The sequence below is a fragment of the Pseudorca crassidens genome, chromosome 5 (assembly GCF_039906515.1).
Source record: "Pseudorca crassidens isolate mPseCra1 chromosome 5, mPseCra1.hap1, whole genome shotgun sequence".
Taxonomy (NCBI): domain Eukaryota; kingdom Metazoa; phylum Chordata; class Mammalia; order Artiodactyla; family Delphinidae; genus Pseudorca; species Pseudorca crassidens.
In genome coordinates this window covers 68,377,655-68,398,575 of record NC_090300.1, presented here as the reverse complement: position 1 = coordinate 68,398,575, position 20,921 = coordinate 68,377,655, and the positions used below count along the sequence as shown (strand labels likewise).

The following is a 20,921-nucleotide window of genomic DNA, read 5'->3' as shown; positions in this document are numbered from 1 at the left end:
GTGAGGGGGTGGTGGAAGGGGGGAGTGGTTATCAGGAGGAAGAAAGAAGTCTGTTAGGAGCCAAGCCACCCCTCCATTGAAAATGATTGCCTGCCTCAGTAAACAAGAGGCATCTCTGTCATAGCTGTGCTATGTATACAACACATTCTTAGATACTTCAGAAGGATTGCAGAAAGGGGAAGGGGGTTCAAATGAAGGTCAGTGAGTAAAGTTCACAGAATGTATTTGAGGACAAGAACTGAATTACTTTACTAATCTCTGCAAATAAAAGCCATTATCGGCAGCAAGCTCTGAGAGAATCTTTCTTCCAAATATGTTGGTTTTGTGACCTACCCTTAAGCTCCCCTTTGCCACTCCCGCTCCCTCAAAACAAACTAGGACAAAACAATCCCAGTTATAGAATCTGTTCTGCAGATCCCAGGCCTGTAAGCTTCATGCATCCTTAAAGTTATGCTGGGGGGAGGGGATGAGGGTTGCTGGCTGGTGCCCACCTGGAAGTACCTTTTCCTGAGGGGACCATAGCAGGCCAACTCTAGAGTTTCATTCTGGAAAGTGAGAAGATGAGCGCTGAGCGGAAGTGCAGTGATTGGGCCTGCCAGCTGCACAGGCTCCGGTTAAAGAACTGAGCAGTTTGGTGCCGTCTCAGAGCCATCAAGGAAGTGATTTGTGGACGTTACTTTGGAAGGTGCTAGGAAGGTTGCAAAGCGGGGAAGGGAGAGAACATGGAAAGTGGGTGCCCTCGTTACTGTTCCTGCTAGCATAAACTTTGGGTACTTTATTTTAAAAAGCCCTAAAGAGTATCTTCACTTTCTTTTCTGCCCACTTCTTCAGAATTTGCGTTAAAAAAAAAATCAGGTGCAGCATGCTTCTGGTGCCTGTATTCTAAATGTCAAGCCTAAACCCAAGTTTCAAATTTACACTTCAAAGACCACAGAAGGGTTTCCTTAAATAACAGCAACCTTGAAAATTGCACTCCTGGTGACAATCCACTGTAATGCATTCAGTGCCCACTGAACCTTACAGAGTTCATAAAACTCGTTTAAATAATTGGCCAGGCAGATTCTGATGCTTTTGGTGTCTGGGAGAAAAGGATAGATATATATAAAATAGTTTGGTGATCTTCATGTTATAAAATGGTCTTGTGGTGCTGCTTTTAGTAAGATAGTAAAGACTCACAGAGTGAGCCATGCTATACCCTGATCTAAACAGTGTTTTATCTGCACACAAATCTCTTCAGTTTAAGATTTTAAGTCTTGATGTTCTAGAAATCTATTGGCCACCTGTTGTCACAGATTGATTCTGATCAAATTCAAATTATTTGATTAAAACTATTAATAGGATCAAACTAAAAGTAGAGAGTAAGACCTTAATATTAAGGGTTACATTGTTGACTTTTAAAACTTACTTTTTTGATTACTAATGAAGTGAAACTTTTGGTCTATGACCATTTACATCCCTTCTTTAGTGATTTCCCCGTTTATGTTCTTTACCCATTTTTTCTGTTGGCGTGTCCATCATTTATTGATTTTTTAAAAGCCCTTTATATCAACAGTATTAACATTACTGTATCTGTTAGAGATTTTTCCTCAGTTTGTTTAATTTGGGGCCTTGTTTCTGGTATTTTCTGACTATTATAGATTTTTCCCCCCAGTTTATCATTTTTCTTTAGGTTTCTTGTGTTTATTGACTTACAGAAATTTATACAAGGAGATATATCCATATTTATCTTCATGATATCTGCTGTTGGTATGATGTATTGACAGATTTTTCCTCACTCCAAGATATGTTTTCACATATATTTACTATCGTGGTTTCACATTGAAATCTTTATATAAAAATTTTGGCATGTGGTATAAAACAGGGATCTTTTTCCCCTCTCATTTGAAATGCTAACCTTAACACGTAGCATATTCTGGAATATGCTTGACAGTTTGTGACTTCTCGTTGGATTCCTTTGACATGCCTATCTTTCATTCTTTGTATTCCTGTTATTGTGGCTTTATAATATTTGTCAGTCTAATAGATCATTCTTTCTTAATCTTTTAAAGTTTAGAATCATTTTGTCAAGTTGGTTAGGAAGGAATTGCTTTTACAGAATAATTTTCAGTGAGTGAACACCTTCCAGGTTCTAAATATTTTCTTTCATTAGATCGTTGCTTAGAAAATAGTTTTAAGATTTTATTCTTGTATAGCCTACACATTTCCTGATTTTTCCTAGGGATTTTGTGGCTTTGATTGCTATTACATATAGGCTTTTTTTTTAAAACTATGTTTTCTAACTGTTTAACTTCTGGTTAAATACTCCTCTGTCTTTAAAAATTAATTCTGTCTACAGGTTAGAAAATGAATGAACCAGTGAACAAACATAACATGTTAGTGATATTTGCAAATAATTGGTTTTATATATTCAGATACGTAATCTGGCCCAACTATACACATAGACTGTGCATGAAATAAAAATTCATGGAAAATAAGATGCTCCCATGTCATTCACTGTTTTATTTATTTATTTTTTTGGCCAGTCCCTGACTCAGGAGGTTTGAAATGTGTGATATAATTTTGGGAAGAGGGTAAGATGTCCAGAAGTAAGCATTAATAAGTACTTTGCAAATAATTCCATTAATCTGGACTTCTAATCCTCAGTGCTATATCACGGTAGGTATTCATCTTGTTCTTACTTAACAATGTAACTACTACTTTCTTTTTGCAGATTTCAGAGACAACTGTCTGAACCCTGCCACCCCTTCCCTCCTCAGTCAGGAGTTCCTGGAGATAATCGCCCCAATTACCACCGGCAAATGTCAGAACCTATCGTCCCTGCACCCCCCCCACCCCCTCAGGGATTCAAACAAGAATACCATGACCCACTCTATGAACATGGGGTCCCAGGCATGCCGGGCCCCCCAGCACATGGATTCCAGTCACCAATGGGAATCAAGCAGGAGCCCCGGGATTACTGCGTTGATTCAGGTAAGCATAAAATCATGCCGTTCCTTTCTTCAGTCTCTCATTCATCTGTCAGGTTGTTACTGTCTCTTCTATGTGCAGGGCTTTGGGGAGTAGTTTTTTAAAATTTGCCCTCAAAGAACTTAGGAGCTAGTAAAGCAAACATGTCTATGCATAACTGAATACAAAACAAAACAGAAAAGCCATGCAAATGGTAGGAAGAGCAGTAGGCATTCAGAAGTGGTGCACAGCACATCTGAGTCCAAGCCTGAAGATTGCCGCCATCCAGTCTTGGTGATGTCCTTTCTTAAGACCGGTCATCTTTCAAGTCACTGGACACGGGGGATATTATTTCTGCATTTTAGGCCTGCCTCTAGTTTTGTGGCTTTCTTTTTGAATACAGTGACCCATTAAACTCCCAATACAAATATAAGAGAGTCCACATGTAGGATGGGATTCTTTCTATTCTTGAAATGAGTGGTGTTCTGAGAAATCGCCTGGTCTGTCATGGCTGTGTAGGGTGCTGGGTACGCCATGGAAAAGTTTGTCCTGTTAGTTGCTTCATAGGGGTCGCTGCTCTGTTGCAGTACTTTCATCTGGGAAAATTCCTGTGTCCTTCAGCTGTTGCCAGTGTACACAGGGAGAGGTATAACATGTTAGCACACGTATGGTTTGCTTTTGGGTTACCTCTTATCTAGAAACTTAAACGTAAAGAAGTTTAAGCTGGGCTTGGGAGTCCTCTCCACCCTCACCCGAACACTCATTCACTGACTGCATATCTTGTAGGCCAGGCTTATTAAATGAGATCATTATGGGAAAGGAGAGTGGGAATTTTGCAGCTTGCACATTTAGAAACTCTTTCCTCTTCTTCATTTACCCGTATTTAAAAAAATGACCCTTTTTTGCTCCTTTTTTTTTGCAGTTGGTGCTAAAGGAATTTGAGGGTGGTGGGTCAGTTATCAACCTTTCCTGTGCGTGCTTTCCTTGAAGATCCTGGGGAGGGGGTGGGGCAGTATGTACTCAGTGGCTTTTGCAAATGGAATAGGATATAGGATTTTCTCTCGGCCTTCTGAGATAATACATAGATTGCTCAATTCAGGCAGAAATTGGTTATGGGAAAGGCTGGGGAGGTAGGCAGAAGGGAGACATCTGTTGCTTTATGATGGAAAAATTACCAAGTATAGGTATCGATAGCTTATAAAATGTCCACTCGCATTCCTCCTGAAGGCTCTGATGTATTTTTCTCAGGAGTGGGCATGACCAGCAGCATTTTCCCTTTGGGACTGACATTTTAATCAGTCCTATGAGTCTTTCACCCCATCCCACTCCCTTAAAGCAAGACACCCAGCAGATGTTACCGTATCTACAATGCTTTGATCTGAGAGGTGTTCCCAGGGTGAAGCCTCATCCCACATGGGCACAGCTCAGCTCACTGTCTTTTGTCTCGATGGACACCTTGATAACATGGTGTCTGAAGAAGAGATCGCTTCAGCATGGGTTCCATTCTAACAGTAATAACGTGGGAGAAATGTGCTTGCCAAGCTGCAGTTCCTCACTCCTGCCCATTCTTGTCCTAGCTTCATCACTTCCCATCCCCTCATCTCTTTGACCTAAAAATACCCTCACTTCTTGGAGCAGAAATGGATATGACCATCAGCAGTAAAGGAGAGCAAACTGGGAAAGCTCTAAAGTGACCTTCCTGCCCCTCCAAAGCCCAAAGCCCCTGAGTCAGGACAGGCAGAAGGCCACGTTGGCCTTTTGAAAGCCATTTTCTTCTTCTGTCATTAACTCTCTCACGAGGTTTGACGTTAACTAGTTTCTAAAATGAGCAAGTTATGAGAGTATTTTTTCCTCCCAGTTCTCTTGATTGTGAGTCGAGTCCTCCATTCAGATGGTGGGACATAGTGTTTCCCACGCTGCTTACTAGAGTGGTACCCCTTTTCCAAGACAAGGCCAAAAAGACATGACCTTGGAGCAGGAGAAGGTTTAGGGGCTTTCCTGCAGTGCTGCAGTTAGACCGATGTGCTGATTCAGCTGCAGAGACTGACAGGAGTGTGTGTGTCTGTTCTCTTTCAGAAGTGCCTAACTGCCAGTCGTCCTACATGAGAGGGGGCTACTTCTCCAGTAGCCATGAAGGTAAGTAGCTCTTTAAAAAATAATAATATTCAAGGAAGCTTAAAGTTGCACAGTTTCCGGGCTAAGATGTGAGATCGTAGTTTAAACCTTCCTTAGCTTGTGAACACGAGAGTTCACTTATCGTGATCCCCAGCTATCTCGCACACAGGGTTTGAGGCATGCTCTTGACCTTTGAGGGCTGCCATCCTTTTCCATAGTAATGACCGTAACTTTTAAGAGGAAAAACACGAACCGTCTGGTTTCCACCCTTCCATACAAGGAGGTTATGTATACATAGCTGTAGATAACACTATCACCTAAACTGGCACTTAGGAACTATGTCACGACTTGAGATGGTACCTTCAAGAGTTCTCTTCTGAACGCTGAAACAGGGAAGGATTTCTTTCTTAGAACACGTTCCCCAGAAGTATGTCCTGTTTTCTGTCCTATATAGCTCTCCATAAATACCTAGAGCAGTGTGATTCCCCAAACCTACAGCATCAGTCAGGTTCACCTGGGACTTGTTAGAAGAGCAGATTCTCAGGGCCCACCTGCTGAATCAGAGTCTCCAGGGGAGGGGCCCAGCACTGTGTTCCAACAAGCCCTCCAGGCAGTTGTGACGCACACTGACCTGAGAACTAGGACTGCAGTCATGAGGCTCAGCTTTGGCTGCACATTAGAATCCCCTGGGGAACTGTTAAAACTTCTGGTGTCCAGGCTTCACCCAGAGCAATTAAATCAGAAATTCTCAGGTAGGACTCAGGCGTTAGTAGTTTGTAAAGCTTCCCGGGTGATTCTCATGTGTCCCAGGGTGACAACTACTGTTCTAGAGTTTTAGAGAAAGGTTGAAAGAGCCGGTAAGATAGCACTGTGAAGCATTGGCTGGTTATTGTGAGTGATTGGTTCACAAGAGTGGTCTCTATGGGTGGCTGCCTCCCACTGACTTGGTTAGAGGGGAGACCCAGTGTGGCTGCCACGGGCACCCGGGGATATTCCGAGTGTCCAGCCCTGGGAAGGAAGGGCAGTCTACTGGACCTCTGGCCGTGATCGGCACAGCTGTGTGGGGCTCTCTTCCAGGTTCCCGAATGTTTCTATAGCAGCAGTTGATGTCTGCAGCAGGCAAACTAGAAGGGAGTGAGGGAAGAGAGGGAGGAAAACACTTTGCATGATTACAACATTTAGAAAGGAGCATGCTCTTAAAGGAAATATTTTTAGTAAGGCATCGGGCTGCTTACTACACACAGAATATCTGCGAGCTTGTGTTTTTCCCCCACTTCTTCCCTGACCCCATACACATTGAAGAAATTAGTTTCAAAGAGATCTGCATTCTTAATTGCTCTCAATTACCCTGACATGGTTTTTCTCTCCTCCTTATACGGGCTTGACCACACATGCCCGTGAAATAGTGAGACAAGTGTTTCTGATTGGCATCTGTGATTACTAAGACAGCCATCCTGCCTTAGCGTTCACCTGGAATCTTTGCATACTGTTTTGAATCTTTCATTTCCACTTTGTCCCTCAAACAGGTTCTTCCTTCCTGCCACCTTTATTTGAGTCATTAGATGGTTGTGGCCACAACTGATGTAACTGCTGTGCAAATTCAACTGACTTAAATTTCACTTAAACCAACAGCATCTTCCAGATGTTTTAGAGAACCACATGTGGCAATGACTAGAAACCACAAAGTACACCAAAACGATACTCATGGGCAGGGCTTCATCTGATTAGTTTGAAAAACCAAACCTAGAATTTAATCTGGATTTACATTTTTTCCCTATATACTGTGAACTGTGAATGTATTTTCTTTACCTTAGAGGAAGAAAAGCTCTAAAAATAAAATGGCAATTTTGACAGGTGTGTAAACTTTGTAGTTTATTTATAATGACTTTATAATAAGGCTGTTAAAACATCACTGGAATAGCAAAATCCATGTGGAAAGTCAAAAAATACATAGCTTCCTGGTAGCCAAGGCAAAAAGCATGAAGCATGATGGATTATGTAATTCTTGTTAATATAAAGTATAATAGTTTGTCATAAGTCAGTTTCCTAGTACCAACTTGGAAAATAAATTATAGGAGTCCCTGAATCCCTAACTTAAAAGTTAGTATTGCATTCTTAAAGCTTTTAATGGAAACTATAGATTCCCTCATATTTATTCAAATATTTATTGAGCACTTACGTACCAGGTGCTATAAGGAGGCTAAGATATTCAGGATATGTCCTTTTACTAAAGGAATTTAGAATCCATGACAGAATATAAGAAAAAGCTCTCACATTATCCAGTTAATCTTTTAATAGCACTTATCACAATGTACAAGTACTTACTGTCTTAATTTCTTATAATTATCATGTATTGCACATTTATGTACCAGGAGCTATTCTTAGCTCTCTATTGTAAAGATAAATCAGTCAATGGAACAGAATATGTATCAACTCATTAAATTCTCACAAGCCTATAAGGTGGGAATTATTATCTTCCCCAGTCTTCAGATGAGGAAATTAACTTGAGAGCAATTAATTAACTTGTTCAAGGTCACACAGTTAACCTAGGTCTATCAGTCTGGCTCCAGGGCCCACACTTTCCACAGTACACCATGTCTCTTTTTTCCCTACTTTGTTGTCTGTCCCCACCAGTTGGGACGCAAGCTCCACGAGAGCAAGCACGGAGTCTGTATTCTTCTATCTACCCCCTTCTAGCACGGTGCCTGGCATAAATATTTATTGGATTAAATACTAAATAAAATATACTTCCTTTGTAGTTAAGCAGAGAAATAATGCTTGGGGCTGAGGAAACAAAAATGAATAATACAGAACCTTAAAACAGTCTGTTTCCTCCTGGTTGGGCAGTGTTTTCCCAACCCCAGGCCTCTTTAAAATTGTGCTGATCCTGCCAAGGAGAACTTCACCCGGGCTGATTGTGAAGAAAAAGAACAGATTCTTTCTTGGCACCTTTACCCAGGGATTTTAAGTCAGAGCAAATCCCTCTCAAAATCTAATGCTAGCCCTTCACTGCAGAGCAACCTCCTCTGCCCTCCCCCTACCACGTACCTGATACTCATACGCCTGGACCGCACACCAGACGAACTGATCAGAGAACCAAGCACAGGGAGTACCACTGAGCAGACAGGAGCTCCTGCTGCTTCCTCTTGAGAAGTGTGCGGGTAGAGGAGAGTACGCTGGAGCACTCGCCCCCTGGAACAGGCTGGACCGCAGCCAAGGGTGTGGTCCCATCACGCCTGTCTACTAACTGGCTTTGGCTTGAGCCGCTGGCCTTGTCAGGGTGCCTGGCGACCTGGTGGTCAGCGTTGAATGCATATGAAGGGTTGGTGGGTTTAGGATGCCAGGCCATCCTTCTTCTTGACACCTTCCACTTTTTGCCCTGCCTTCCTTTCATTTCCACTTACATGTGTTGTTGGACCAGTCAGTTCCCCTTTGTTTTCTTGTCTATACAGTGAATAAGTTTTATTGACAGAAAGTCTCTTCAGATTCCTTCCACAGTGTCTGGAGGTGATAATACCTCCAACTTTTTGAAATTATTGCTTGTCACAGTCCTCCACAGGCCCAAGCCTTTACTCATTTGGCATTGTTCTCTACCCTCCAAGCTTTTTCATGACTGAGTGAGATGTGTGGGCAGCCTAGACAAGCAGTAAGAAAGGTTGAAATTAATATTTGCTAAAAGGAAAACGGCTAGACCACGTATAGATCAACCAAATCCACCCGGTAAGGCCAACTGAAATAGATGAGATGTCTTTTCAGATACAAAGGCTTAGTCACGGACACACTGATCCATGCAGACCTTGTAAGCAAGATGCAAAGGAACGTACAGGTGACTCAGTGCCTCCCTGCAGTCTCAGCTCTGATAGCAGGAACTGATGCTCCTCTGACTGAAGCGCAGGTGATTGCATCAGAACAGAACGCCTAAGTCCTGGTGAAGTTGAAGTTCCCTCCAAAATTCAGTCTGGCATAGATAGAGCAGTTCATCAGGCTGAGGACCTGAAATGGTAGAATCCTATTTTAGTCCTTAAATCCAGAGTTTTCAGAGAACACTATTTGTTAAGCAACATGTTCTTTCTAAATTCTTCTTCAGGTTTTTCATATGAGAAGGATCCCCGGTTGTACTTTGACGACACCTGTGTTGTTCCTGAGAGACTGGAAGGTAAGTAGCCACATCCAGTTTGTTGGGAAGCTGGAAGGTTCAAGATGTCAGAGTATGTTCATCAGTCTTGATGCTAAATTAGTGTTTGCCCAAATCAGCTGAGAAACTTGAGACTAAAGTACCACATATGTGTCTTTGTCTCAAACAGGCAAAGTCAAACAAGAGCCCACCATGTATCGGGAGGGGCCTCCTTACCAGAGGCGAGGTTCCCTTCAGCTGTGGCAGTTCCTGGTTACCCTTCTTGACGACCCAGCCAATGCCCACTTCATTGCCTGGACAGGCCGAGGCATGGAGTTCAAGCTGATAGAACCGGAGGAGGTAAGCGCTGGAAGCTGGGATCAGGTGATTTGATTTGTTGATGTTTGTTCCTGTTCTCCATTGAGCCTTTTTACGGTGTTAAATACGCTCTTCCTTCTCGTTCAGATTCTAGCCTGGCCAATGGGCTTGGCAGTGCCTTTTCTATGAATAGGACAACTTACAATTCACAGACAGGCAGAGTTCTCCACTGCAGAATATATAAAATGTATTAGTAACACTTCTGCAAACTCTGGGGAGGGAGGCCATGAAGACTTACATTCTAATAGGGTCTGCTCTCTCTGTTGGAAAGTCTTTTTCAAGTGTTCTTTCAGTGATACCAACTTGTTTTGGTGTCAACCCTCATATGTCATAGCCTATACCAGAGGTTACATGAACAGATTTTAAGACATATTGGTAATATATTATAGGTTGCAACTACCCCACTGTGTATTTCAAATGGCTCTAACCTAGAGAAATAAAATTATCAGAGATGGGTCAATCTTAGGAAGTTAGATTTTTTTTTAAAATGTAATATCACAGTGGTTGAGAGAGGACACAAACTTTCATTATTTTGTTAATAGAAAGAAGAAACATTGTTACTGTCTGTTTGCCCAGACTCTTGACAGAAAGGCCAATGGACAGAACCAATGCCATTTCTTCAAAAGGGGAGAACATCATGGAACTCCTCCTTTCCTGAATATTGCAAAGTAAATTAAATCAGGCTCTGAGTTTGGCATATTTCAAAAGGGGTTGTTTCATGTTTGTTTGTTTTGGTTTTATGGCCACGCCACACGGCTTACGGGATCGTAGTTCCCTCAGCAGTGAGAGCTCGGAATCCTAACCCCTGGACCGCCAGGGAATTCCCAAAGGGGTTGATTTGATTTCTATTTGATTTAGAATCTAGAGAGATTATAAATAGAAAAGAAATAACTTCCCTGAAAATACGACATATGCTTCTTTTGGTAGCATATACTTAGGTGTTACATATTAAACCAGCAGAGCAAAATGTATCTTTGGGTTGGGTGTGATTGGAATGGGACCAATGCTCTCGGAAGGAGTTTGAACAGGGACTGCAGTTGTAGATGTTTTTCCATCAATTCCAGGGCTCACTTTAGCACACCAGGGGGACAGGTGGGTATGGGGGTTAACAGCAGGAGATTTGGAAGAAGAAAGGAGCCTGAAAGTTAAGATGAGCAAAGGAGAATGTGTGGATTGGAGACTTAAGGAGAATCCTGACTGAGAGGAGAGGAAGGCAGGCTTCATTAAAGGCAGTTAGAGAAGGTACATGTATGGTGTTCCCGATCTTGCATCATTCACAAAAAAATAGAAATATGTCAACACCTCATATTGTAAACGGTTTCTGTTAAGAGTCAGTCTACCTTCAAAGCCAGAGTTTGGTACTGCCGTGTTTTCCTAAGGGTGTCTTTTTGGCTAAGTCGTGTTTAGAAGTGGAGCTGTGTTTGTGGCTTCCAGCCACACTGGAGAGCATCCGCCCTGCATTCTTTTCCTCATAACGTGGCCTGGTTTATGTGAGGCTTGAGGAAAGCATGTCGCCCAGACTCACTAAGGCTTTTCGAAAGTCAGTCTGTCATGTGGGCAGCCCTTATTGATTTATCTCATTGCAGACAGGAGCTTTTATTACTTTATTGCCACTGCCTCTGGCCTAAGCACAGGCTGTATAGCTGCAGGTAAACCTGGTTATGACCCTTTGTAAAGCTGTTATTGAATCTGCTGCTCTCCTACCAGTGGTAAAGAAAATGATGAACAGATGGCCAAGGGCCCCGGCTTTCTTAATAACGAAGCTAATACTAAGCCAGAATGCTCACAGAAATGCCAAGCAGCCAAGTCGCAGGGGAGGCCTGTGGTGGCCTGGAGCCTCCCTCAGCTGGTTGGACAGCTTTGTTTCTTCAGGAAGTACTTCTTTCCGCCGCACCTTGAAATCCCCGAGCATTCCATGAACTCCGAATATTCCATTCTCTTAACCCAGGATCAGCTCTGTTCCACGTGTGCACTCTGGCCTCGGGACATGCAGCATTTGAATTTTTTCGCTCTCTAATCCTTGTATAACTCGGAGGGCCCTACTCTTGTTACTGTCAGGAAGATACCAACTCCTCGAAAAAGCTGTAAGAAGTTGTCATGGGGGAAGCTTGAAGGGTGAAGCGGAGGAGGAAGCTGTTTGGGCCGTAATTGTAGGCAGCTGTGTGGCTGAGTAGTGCACTCTGGGTAATTATCCATAATATCCATTACACTGTGCATGGAAATTGTGGTTTTGGAACTGCTTTTGGCAGGCCTCCTAATCAAATGTCTTTTGATTGTCATCCAGCTTAGCACCCTCTCAATTATGACTGACTCGGCTTTAATCTGGAGCCATTTTAACTGTGAATCTGCATTAATGAATATTTTGGGGGGTAGGGTTGTTTGTTGAACATGTGGCGGATAACTGATGCCGTGGGGAGGTTTAAAAGGACGGGCTGCTAGAAAGAGCCGCTCCCTGCGCTGCGGCTGCTCTCTCTTAAAAAGGGAGGAAGAGACGTGAGGTTTTCTTGTTTGTTTGTTTTTAAAACTCCTTCGGCCTCCGTCCTCAAGATGCATGCTATCAAAGTAACGAATGTGAAAGACGAAAGAAAGGAGGAGCTGGTAGCAAGCTATTGCCTGCTCCCCTCCCCCCAGAAATGGGACAGCCCTAATTCCCAGCTGCTCTGCAGTTGTGCTGCATCATGATTACTGCAGAAGGAGCAGCCCTGGTGAGGGCTACTGAATCAGAGGGCCCTGGCCCAAGAGGATGAGTCAGTAACTATGGCTACCAGAGCTGCTTTGAAGTCTGTGCATATATAAAACCTCTCTCCAGCAAGCTACTGCATATGCACGCGACAGCAAAGAGAGGTCACGGCTGAAGTTGAAAAATATTCACGAATTGTTTTCCACCACTGACTATAGTAAAATGATGAGGCTGGGCTTCTTTTAAGGGTCCCTGCATCACTTGTGTCTGACAGCAGTTCAAGTACAGTTTCATGGTGTCATTTCTTCTGAACAGGTAAAAGGACACGTATTGACTTAGGTTCTTTCTTACCCCTATTTCTGTTGGTTTAAAAATAGAAATTGGTTAAAAAAAGAAGTTGGTTAAAAATTGAAATTGGTTAAAAACTGGTTAAAAATAGAAATTGATTAAAAATTGGTTTTATCTTCTTGGGACTTCCCTGGCGGTCCAGTAGTTAAGACTCCACGCTTCCACTGCAGGGGACACCATTTGATCCCTGGTCGGGGAACTAAGATCCTGCATGCTGCTTGGTGCAGCCAAAAATAATAAGAGTAAAATAAAGTGTTTGTCTTCTTTAACCAGGGGATGTATTTTTGTTTCATTTTGTCTTTTGGGCCATGTCAAAGAGTTGAACGGGTGCAATGTGGAGAAAGGGGGAGAGCCAGGGATAATCGTGTGTGCCGTGGGGTGCAAAGCAAACGAATGGAAATTTAACTTTCACACAGTGTCTTGCAAGGCAGAGTGGAATCGTGGCTATTGAATTACTGCAATATAATTAGGACAGATGCATTCTTCCCTACTTACCAGATTATTTTTGGTATTTATTAAAGGTCATCTTAGAATCCTGAATTCAGAAGATGTTGTTTTCATTCTGCCCCAAATACTTTTAAAGAATACTTCAAGTGAAATGTGGTTTTATGATCCACCTTTTCCACTTGCAGGCTCCCTACTTCTCATTCCATGTTTGTCATCTTTTTTTTTTTTTAATAAAAAGGAATGTAGTTATTTTGGTTTTTTAAGTTTCTAAAACTGACCCAAAATGTTCAAAACATGATCCCTGGTTTGCATACATTTAAAGACCTCATGTTTCCAAGGTTATTCTTCTCTTACCTCGACAGTCATCCTGATAAGTAGGATTTGGGATGTTGAGATAATTGAGAACAGAAATTGCTTGGCTGTCCTGCTGAACTCCACTAGGAAGTTTTCTTGCTATAAGGTCTCTTTGCCCAAACCTCCATTTACACCCTCCCCATCACTGCACCTCAGAGTTGGACCAAGTTGGATATAATGCACTTCAGAACTGTTTGGGAAGCCCTGTTAATTTTTCATTAAGTGGATAATGGTGCTACATGTTTTAATGTCCATTCTGCAAGTCTGCTGGGAGCAGGGGATTGGATGGCAGCAGGCTGAAATGATCCGATTCCCCTTTACTCCATGAGCTGCTATAAGTAAACATCTACCAGCCCCTCTCCAATCTTATTAGAATTGAACTTTTGCTCTGCTGGCCCATTAGCAACTCACCAGTGTGTTTCTAATGTTTCAGGAATGACCATTCTAATTATTCCTTATTGACTGCTACAGAAACCATAGCACTTAATGGCAACATGCTAATGGTCTATGGGTATTGGTCGATAATTCATATGTGGAGAAACAGTAGAGAGCCTGCTTCCTCTGGGACGCTAGCCGAGCCCTCTGCAATCTTAAAGTGCTAGGATTTTTCCACCTCTAGGTCTCACCTCTTAGCATTTGACTGAATCATCACCTTTGCTAAATGTTTGGTCTTGAGGGAATTCAGTGCTTTTCCTTCCAGGTCAGAGAAATGGGTCACTGACCAAAGCAGTCAGATTCTAGAACTGGCTCTCCTGGGATTGGGAGAAAACCACTAAGCCCAGGGAATGAGTTTCCATTGCTTTCCTGTCTCTTCAGGTCGCTCGGCGTTGGGGCATTCAGAAGAACCGGCCAGCCATGAACTACGACAAGCTCAGCCGATCTCTACGCTATTACTATGAAAAGGGCATCATGCAGAAGGTGAGCGATTACTAGAGACGCTTAGACCACTCTGACCACTCTCAAAGAAAATGTCAAGGGCTTCTGAAATAAAACTGTATGTGATGACTGGGAGGACATGTTAGCCTCGTAAGTAATTCTGTGATAGGAAAAACATCTTGGAAAAACTTAAGTTAAATGAGATAATAAGGAGCACCTTTAATGCTGTTGGGTACGTGAAAGCCAAAGGTTGTATATGGAAGACACTGTAGGAAAATTAGGCTCCTCTGCTTTAAACTGTCTCTACTTACGAAAACATCCAGACATTTAGGCCAACTATTATATCCATAAAGGAGCAAGTGAGGGAATCGACTTGAAGGTCTCCCCTCCCATGAGAGCTTAGGCGAAGTCTTTAGTTGAAACACCGAGACCTCCAACTATGTTGGTTTAATACTCCCAAAAGTGTTAGGGCAGTAAAAAAAAATCTTATTTCTCTTTTAGAACCTTAGAAACTGGAACTCAAGTTAAAAACCCAAGGTTTGCAAAATGGCAGAATCACCAGGTAGCCGGTAGCAGAAAAAAGGATGAAGTGTAATTTTGAGAAAGCCAATACAAAATCCTTATTGCGATAGGTGGTGAAGAGCCACAATCTTAAAATCCTGTGGATAGGCAGAAGATGAGAATGGAAAATCTTTGATTGGTTTTTCTTAGCCATCAGATTTTATACTGTACTGTTGCCCAGATTCTAGCATTTACACATTTAAGCAGTCTACATGATAGATGCCAAGATGCACTCAGAAGTATGTGGTCATTGCTGCTGAGAACTTGTCTACGCTGAAGCCAGGCTTATCTTTCTCAGAGGCAGGTGGTAATATGACCCCATATTCCTCTCATGTCCTTAAAAATTATTAAAACAGCTTTTCATGGATGGTCTTCTGGATAAGATCCAGACTTTTTAATGCTTCATACAGGCTCAAGGCACCATTAAACCCTCATTTCCTCACTTGTACTTGGCTGCTTTCACTAGCATAGCCATCTTTCTCTTAATATATTTGTTTACCGAACAATACATATCACATTCATGTAAGTTATCAAGCACACTATAAAATGAAAAACTACCTATTAAACTACCGTCCTACTTCAGAACACTCCTAACGCCTTCATTGCCTGGCCAGCCCCTACTTGTTTTCTCAGTAAATCACCTCTTTACTCCAAGAATCTGAAGTTCTCAGCCTGAGTTACATGGTCCCTCTTCTGCTTCTGAGAGCACCTGGGCTCATCTCCATCACTTCCCCTACTGTCTGTATTGTAAGTTACTCCCCGGCTTGTCAGTATCTGCTACAGGAGTATCAGCTCCTTTGGGGCAGGAATGAGGGTTTGACTTCAGTGCTTGTCACAGAGTGAATAGATACTCTAGGATGGGTGGTCACCCCACCCAACTTCCCCCCTTTTTTAAAAGGGTTAAATTCAGTGGGGTTTTAATATGTGCACAGAGTAGTGCAGCCGTCACCACCATCAGTTTTAGAACATTTTATCACCTTAAAAAGAAACTCTGAACCCATTATCAGTCACTGCCTTTTCCCCCTCAAACTTCACACACACTCTCTCCCCTTTTAGTTTTAACATTATCGGGTAGAATCCTAAACTCAGGAAGGAGGGCCATTACTCCTTTGCTGTTCCCAACTCCAGATCCAGTCTGAGGGAATGTAATCAAGACACAGTTAACTTGAACTAAGGGCAACGAGTTGTCCCTATGAACTTGTTCCTAGGTTTTCTAAGGAAGTAGGAGAGAATTTTCTGAGAATAAAACAGGCAAAAAGTACAGGAAGGCACAGGAATGAGACTTGGGGGGCTCAGATCCAGCACTGCATTTATGCTTTAAGTCAACCTTCCAAAGCCTGTTTCCAGTAAAAATGTAGATAATAGTCCCTAATCTAATCTCAAAGGGTAATATATGTGAAAACATTCTAGAAATAGTAATGTGCTGTCCAGTGTAAGAGATCATTGTTATATTTATTACATGACCCGTGAGTAAATGAGAACTAAATAAAAGAGAAGTGGTAGCATGCCCGTCTGGGGAGGGACTTAGAAAAGCAGTAGTCCCATACCCTCGGTTTTTGAAAGGGAAGATTGAGGTTGAGAGGTTGAGACTTGTTAGCGACTGAGCCAAGGCTGGGAGCCATCCACTCCTGGCTTATGAGCCGGTATCATTGCCACTATGTCCTCCTACTTCCCTCTTCCACATACATGAGCTGACTCTTGGGCCGGGGAAGGAGAGATTTAACAACCCAAATAGGGATGATTGATTGTATACATCTGCCACCCTTAATCAAGACCATTTGGTTCTTGTAATATTATAATGCATAAAATTCGTATAAAGGTAGTCATCAGTTCCTTCAGTGTAGCAGAACCATGGAATGAGTAATGTAAAACTGCAGGTAAGCCAAAACACAGTTCTGTTTGGTTTTGGAACAAACTTAAAATTCCCACACAGCTCTCTGAATTCCTAGCCCTTCAGAGCAAAGCTGTCCTGGGAAGACCGTAAACTTTGGAGGGAACTGAACACATGGTCTGACTCCTGCGTCTTTCAGTCCTTATATCTTCTTGTAATATCAGGCACCAACCTCAGCATAACCATTGTTTCTAGGCTGTGAGTATAACACAGTGAGGATTTTCTTTTAAAAGAACCTAATATGAGTTTGAAATTCAGATATTCTTTTCAACTGCTAAGCTGTGGTGTCAACAAAACACTTGGCAGGTAACAGGTTCCCACAGTTTATCAAAATAAATCTGAATGATTTGGATAATCAGCTACCAATGAGCCTCTTGGTCCCTGGCTCCCTGAGAGCTTGGTGACTTACAAATATCTCATTCTTCCCTTGGTGCCCTGGCCCCGGCCCATGCCCTGTTCCAGCTGGGCCTCATAAGGTGTGTTTTCTCTCTTCAGGTGGCTGGGGAACGATACGTCTACAAGTTTGTCTGCGACCCCGATGCCCTTTTCTCCATGGCCTTCCCCGACAACCAACGTCCGTTCCTGAAAGCGGAGTCTGAGTGCCACCTCAGCGAGGAGGACACCCTGCCACTGACCCACTTTGAAGACAACCCTGCTTACCTCCTGGATGTGGACCGCTGCAGCAGCCTCCCCTATGCCGAAGGCTTTGCTTACTAAGTTTCCGAGCGGCTGAGCGGCCAAACCCTAGAGCTAGCAGTTCCCATTCAGGCAAACGAGGGCAGTGGTTTTGTTTGTGTTTCTGGCTGTTCCCAAAGCTTGCCCTTTGAGTATTATCTGGAGAACCCAAGCTGTCTCTGGATCGGCACCCTTAAAGACAGATACCTTGGCGGGGGAGTGGGAACAGGGAGGGGCAGAAAACCACCAAAAGGCTGGTGCCTCAGCTCTGAACCTGACAAGGTTTCTGGGAAAGCAATTGAAATGGAGCCTCCTTCCCATGGACAATATATGCAAAGCAATACCTTGTTCAGGTTAGTACCCACAAACCAGGACAGAGTGTGTGACAATCTGCATTGATCATGGACTACTAAATGCCTTTACGTAGAAGGGCTCTGATTTGCACAATTTATTGAAAAAGATGTCACAAACCCATAGAAGAGGAGGTAGGCAAAGTTGGGGAGGCTCAAACCATGAAGGGTTACAAATATATCTTAAAACTCAGAGAGCTCTTCCAGCTTAATCTGAAATGTTTCCTCTTGGTCTGGAAAGAAGGGGAAAAAGGATGAACAGCTGTTACCCACTCCATGGTTCTCAAATAATAAACCATTGCTACCCTTGGGAACCTTCTGGCCATGTGGTCACCAAGTAGAGCAGGCCCCCTTTCTCTTCCCAGTCACATGGCTGTGTGTGTGGATGGCTTTAATTTTAGGAGAAGGGTGATTAACACTTTTGACAGTATTTTGTTTTGCTTTGATTCGGGGGATTGTTTTGTTTTGGTGGTTGTTTTGGAAAAACAGTTTATAAACTGATTTTTGTAGTTTTGGTATTTAAAGCAAAAAAAAAACAAACCTTTTGGTAACTGCACTGCGCCCTTTAAACAGGGCAGTGCCAACTTATGAAGACGCTGCAGCTTGAAAGGGGCTTTGCTGGGGGGCGTCCCCTTAGCCGAGTACAAGCCCTCTTTTATTGCCTGCTTTGTGCTTTCTGCACCAGACAGCCTGATGGAACATTTGCACCTGAGTTGTACATTTTTGAGGTGTGCAGGGCAGCCTGGACACACCGTTTAGATTCTATGTGTATAGTCCCCCATGTTCCCTCACATGCCCTCTCTGGAAAGCATATGTACATAATACATGTCATGTCCATTTGAAACCTGGTCACCTGGTGAAAACCCTAGGTAGGGATTCTTCCCTGGGCATGACTGATGACAATTTCCATTTCAGTTTGTTTTGTTTTCCTTTTTCTTTAATTTTTGGACTTTAAACCCTGCATATGACTCAATAGGGTTTGAGACTTACGTGCGACACTGACAGGTAAAGCAGTACTAGCATCTTAGTTTCCTGCCACTTTAAAAAAGGTTTTCTCCGATTGCTGTATTATATTGGGAAAGTTTTAAATAACCCAGCTAAAGCTATATGAAAGTTAAGCTCAAAGTAGTGGAAAAAGAATTAGAAAGTGGTAGCACCTTGCTGCCTGCTGATAGGATTCTGTGCTTCCCCTGACACCTAGCACACAAAGAATGACTATGCTACTCTTCATATGCGAAGGACAGTGCTTTGAGTTGTTTTTCTATTGATGGACCCGCTCTGTAGTCTCAAACAGTCCCCCTGGTGACCAGGAGCACATTTGTGAAGAGGGTCACAGAGATAAGGGGTGCATTTTATAGCTATGGAAAGACAAGATTTTCCTCTCTTGGAAGCTAATTAGCCCACAAAGGTATTGAACCTGTAGCTTGGGCCTTAATTAGCATTGTATTCTAATCAAAGGACTTTCCAAACCGGTATTTATAGCTTTCTAACCTACACATAGTCTATACATAGATGCATATTTTACCCCCAGCTGGCTAGAGGTTAATTTGTTGTAAATGCTGTATAGGATTTGTTTTTTCCTTTCTTTACTTATCCGGGTTTGGGTTTTGTTGGGTTTTTTTTTTTTTTTTTTTTTGATGGATTTATGCTGTCTTAGCAAGTACTGAAAAGAATCCTCTGTAGCCTGAGCTCCTCTCCCCTGCTGTAGCCACGTGGCCTGTGCTGTCTCGGGACACAGGATGGCAGCATCACCGTCGCTTTCCCATCGGATTCATGCACCTCCCTGATGGTTTTGTTTCTTTGTTCTTGTTTTTGCTTCTTTCCAGAGTGTGGAAAGTCTACAGTGCAGAAAGGCTTTAACCTGCCAGTTGATTTGAAATACTTTCCCCTGCGCAGGGCCGTTTGCATCCTGCCAAGCTGCGTTATATTCTGTACTGTGTACAATAAAGAAGTTTGCTTTCAGTTTACCAAGTGCCTGAAACCCGTCTCTTTCTTGCCCTCAGTGGTCTAATCTTGAAGCAAGCAGAAGCCACCTGGCATCTTTCTTTCCCCCTCTCAGCTGTTTAACCTTAGGACTGTGAAAGTTGATAGTTTGTGTACAACTGCCCCATCGCCTCATCTCTTAAGCTCTGACCAAACATTTGACCCAAGAGAGTAGGAGAGTAGAAAGCAGAGCGGGTTTCGCGGCCAATGGTGAGCAGACACCACCCCCTCTCCTTGAACCCACCTACTTGCCAACTTCCAGTCCATTTTTTTTTTTTTTTTTTTTTTTGGGTACGCGGGCCTCTCACTGTTGTGGCCTCTCCCCTTGCGGAGCACAGGCTCCGGACGTGCAGGCTCAGCGGCCACGGCTCACGGGCCCAGCCGCTCCGAGGCAAGTGGTATCTTCCCGGACCAGGGCACGAACCTGTGTCCCCTGCATCGGCAGGCAGACTGTCAACCACTGCACCACCAGGGAAGCCCTTAGTCTCCTTTTTTTAAAGCATAGCTCATGCTTGGGCCCTGGGTTGCATGAAAAGATCACTAACTAGGCTAGGACTTTGAGTTCCAAGATACATCCAGCTCAGCCCCTTAGATGGATTCCTGGAAAACCAGACAGAAGTTAAGACCACCCATTCCCTAGTTTCCCCCCCAAAAGGTTTGACCTTAAGGAGTAGAAATTTTACTAATAGTTCCCTCAAAAACAACAACTTAGGAAGGCCTATGGCTGTTTGTTTATTCCAGCCATAGAGCAGTAAAAACCTTTCTTCTGAGTTTGAACCATGTTACCGAACCAGTTTCATTCTATTGCTCAGCAAGCCAAAATGCTGAGACACCGACGTTTGCAGCAGAAAGAGGGCTTAATGGGAAAGCAGCGAAGAGAGGAAACAAGAAATGAAGCCTGAAAACTGCCTCCTACAAGGCAAGGGGCGGGGGTATTTATAGGTTTAGGAATCAAGCGTCAGGGCCGACTGAGGCGTGGGGAGCACGGGGAAAGGTGATTGGAAAAAGGTCAGGGAATCGAGGTTCTGCAATAGTATATTATAGGCCTCTGCACATCCTGAGGGTGGAGTTTTCAGCCCTCTGTGTCGAAAGGTCACCCAGCGGACACCGCCCATGCCCAGTTGGAGGGTCCGTGCTCCTGTCCAGTCTTAACCTGCCCAGCTCCAACTAGATACACACAGCTGACTCCAAGTTCCCGAGAAT

General features: G+C 43.2%; 1 protein-coding gene across 1 annotated transcript in view; it reads left to right on the top strand.

The window, feature by feature from the left end:
- Positions 1–19,702, top strand: part of ETV5 (ETS variant transcription factor 5) — a 56,775-nt gene extending 37,073 nt beyond the window's left edge. Inside the window, exons 8-13 of the mRNA XM_067738338.1 lie at positions 2,711–2,970; positions 5,023–5,082; positions 9,149–9,217; positions 9,366–9,535; positions 14,199–14,300; positions 17,206–19,702. Coding sequence (XP_067594439.1) covers positions 2,711–2,970; positions 5,023–5,082; positions 9,149–9,217; positions 9,366–9,535; positions 14,199–14,300; positions 17,206–17,427 — 883 coding nt within the window. The 3' untranslated portion in view covers positions 17,428–19,702. The remainder of the gene's footprint in view (positions 1–2,710; positions 2,971–5,022; positions 5,083–9,148; positions 9,218–9,365; positions 9,536–14,198; positions 14,301–17,205) is intronic.
- The last annotated feature ends 1,219 nt before the right edge of the window (positions 19,703–20,921 follow it).